Source organism: Myotis myotis, unplaced genomic scaffold (assembly GCF_014108235.1).
Source record: "Myotis myotis isolate mMyoMyo1 unplaced genomic scaffold, mMyoMyo1.p scaffold_m19_p_18, whole genome shotgun sequence".
Taxonomy (NCBI): Eukaryota; Metazoa; Chordata; class Mammalia; order Chiroptera; family Vespertilionidae; genus Myotis; species Myotis myotis.
Window position 1 is genome coordinate 2732496 of NW_023416322.1, and position 2760 is coordinate 2735255.

General features: G+C 52.9%; 1 protein-coding gene across 1 annotated transcript; it reads left to right on the forward strand.

The window, feature by feature from the left end:
* The first annotated feature begins 1013 nt into the window (after positions 1-1013).
* LOC118673321 (mediator of RNA polymerase II transcription subunit 27-like) lies at positions 1014-2514 on the forward strand. Its single transcript, XM_036343947.1, is given in 2 exon segments — positions 1014-1362; positions 1365-2514. Coding segments are annotated over 2 exon segments (921 nt in total). The 3' UTR covers positions 1937-2514.
* Positions 2515-2760: the final 246 nt, after the last annotated feature.

Sequence of the window (2760 nt, forward strand, 5' to 3'; positions counted from 1 at the left end):
GTCAGACTCCGTTTCTCTCTCATATCTCACCCCGGGCCTCAACGTAACTATCTCTCCAAACCAGCGTTAGGCAGTGCAGGTGCAGCAGGCCCCTCCCACTGTCAGCACAGGAATGACCAGTAAAGGATTAAAAATTGTGTTTCAATATATAGCTGAGTTCTGTATTTAACTATAAACTTCTATACCTGTAATATAAAGTGTTTGGGTTTTTAATTAGGCTGAAAAATCAGTTTATTTTGAAAAAGCTCTATGAATTCTAAGAGACTGCATGGTTTTTTTGCTAAATGTAATAAGGAGGCCCTTCCAACTTCTCAAGGAATGTATTCCCAGATATTTTTGTGAGCGTCCCAAGTTTGTGAAACTACTAGAACATAAAGCAGTGAGGTGTGATTACAGAATCTAAATGACCTCCAGAGAATTTTATGAACAACCTGGTAATGCTGAGACAGTGGCAAAACCGCTCTGACTGCCAGGTGCCCCCCCTTCTAACCCCTAAGTAATTTGCCTTACATACTAGCTCATCCTTTTCTGAGGTTCAGGTTCGTGCCTCCGAAATTAGTTGTCATGTTTTATTTTTTTTTTTAGCATAGGTTAGGAACACTTGAAAACTCAGGTGCTGGGGCGTCTTCTCTAGGATCAGTAAGTGTTTAGCAGGAACTAACTCTGTAATAAATGGAATTCAATTCCACACATGGTTTGTTCAAGCACACTTAATGAGTAGTCTATTTTCTAAATGTAAATATTTGGATGAAGTTTTTGTTTTGAAATATTCATTTGCTACATTAACCATGGTTTCAGAATTTACCATTTGAACAGTTTGGTTTCAGAATCTGTAAAATGAACTAAGAACCCTGTGTATCAATTCAGACATGTGAGAATATGTGTTTATAAAGCGTGGATCTTGCAAAAAAAAAAAAAAAAAGAAAAATTTCCCAGAAGCCTCCGCGCGCTGCGTCATCCGGGAGCGCGGCTTTCGCTCGCGAAGCAGGAGCGGCTGTGGCGGCGGCGGCGGCATGGCGGGCCCGCTGAGCGGCGGCGCGAGCCTGGAGGCCTTCTCCCAGGCCATCGGCGCCATCCAGGCGCTGCGCTCCAGCGTGAGCAGGGTGTTCGGCTGCCTGGAGGATGGCGTGCGCAACAGGGAGCCGCTGGAGGGCCGGGAGAAGGCCTTCATCGCGCGCTTCCAGGACAACCTGCGCTCGGTCAGCCGGGACCTCCACGAGCTGGACCGTCTGAGCAACCTGGTCGGCGAGCCGTCGGAGAGCCACCCGCTCCATAACAGCGGCCTGCTGAGCCTGGACCCCGTGCGGGACAAAACCGCCCTCTACAGCCAGCGCCTCCAAGCCTACAAGTGGTCCAGCAGGCTGCCCTGGCATCCGGCCTCCTGCACCAGCAGTCGCCGAGACGCTCTGCTAACCGGAGGGGAGTGTCTGCGAAACGCCGGCCCGAGGCGCAGCCCACCGCGCTCGTCCTGCCGCCTCGGTATGTCGATGACGTGATCAGCCGCATTGACAGGATGTTTCCTGAAATGTCCATCCAGTTATCCAGACCCAGTGGAACGTCAGCGATGCTTCTGGTGACCTTGGGAAAGGTGCTCAAAGTGATTGTCGTCATGCGGAGCCTGTTCATTGACCGAACGATCGCGAAGGGCTACAACGAGAACGTCTACACGGAAGACGGCAAGCTGGATATATGGTCCAAGTCCAACTACCACGTGTTCCAGAAGGTGACAGACCACGCCACCACTGCCCTGCTGCACTACCAGCTGCCCCAGATGCCACATGTCGTGGTCCGGTCCTTCGTGACCTGGCTGAGAAGCTACATAAAGCTGTTCCAGGCGCCCTGCCAGCGCTGCGGGAAGATCCTGCAGGACGGCCTGCCCCCCACCTGGAGGGACTTCCGCACCCTCGAAGCCTTCCACGACACCTGCCGGCAGTGACCGCCCCTTCCCCTCCCGCAGCGGGTCAGGGGTCAGGAGTCAGACCGCCCATGCCCCCCCCTCCCCCCCCAGGACAGCCTGGCTCTGAGGCAGAGCCTCCAAAGGACAGACTCCATCCCGGTGGACAGGACACCTTGCGGGCGGCACAGCAACCTTAGACCCGGGATGAGGGTACCGGCGCGCTGGGTGGTCGCTCTGCCTCCCGGGGAATCGCCCTGGGGTCACGTTCCCAGTGTTTCCACTGTGCTAGGGTGAGGGACTGAGGCATAGAAGGGTTACAGAATGTGCTAGGGGGAGGGACGGAAGCATGGAAAGGTTACCTATTGTATTAGGGTCCGGGATCCTGACAGAGAAAAACTGCTAGATTGTCTCAGAAAACAATGTATTATGATTCAACCCAGCCAGGTGTGACTCCGTTTACCTCCCCATTCATACTTGTAAACTTTGTATGAACCCTGCCAGTGCCAGGAAATGCTTTGTAGTGTTACAGATAAAAGGCTTTGCTGTACCCTCGGTCAGCATTGCAGTATGAGGTTCCCTATAGGAGGGACGTACTGTAGTCAGCTGGCCAGCGTAATAAAGGCTCCTAAATTTAAATTCTGGGTCGGTGGTCTATCTCGCTGATTGAACCCATAACACCACGAGCCCGTGTTCATGCAGTCATGCTGGCGTTGCGTTTTGTAACTTATTTTTATGACAATAAACCTGTCCCCATTCTCAGACGTCAGGAAAGAAGAGGAGCAGAAGCCTGGGTGGTGGTGGGAGGATGCTGGGGTTGGGTGTGGGGGGCGCGGGACCCAGGTGAAGGCCTTCCGGACCTGGCA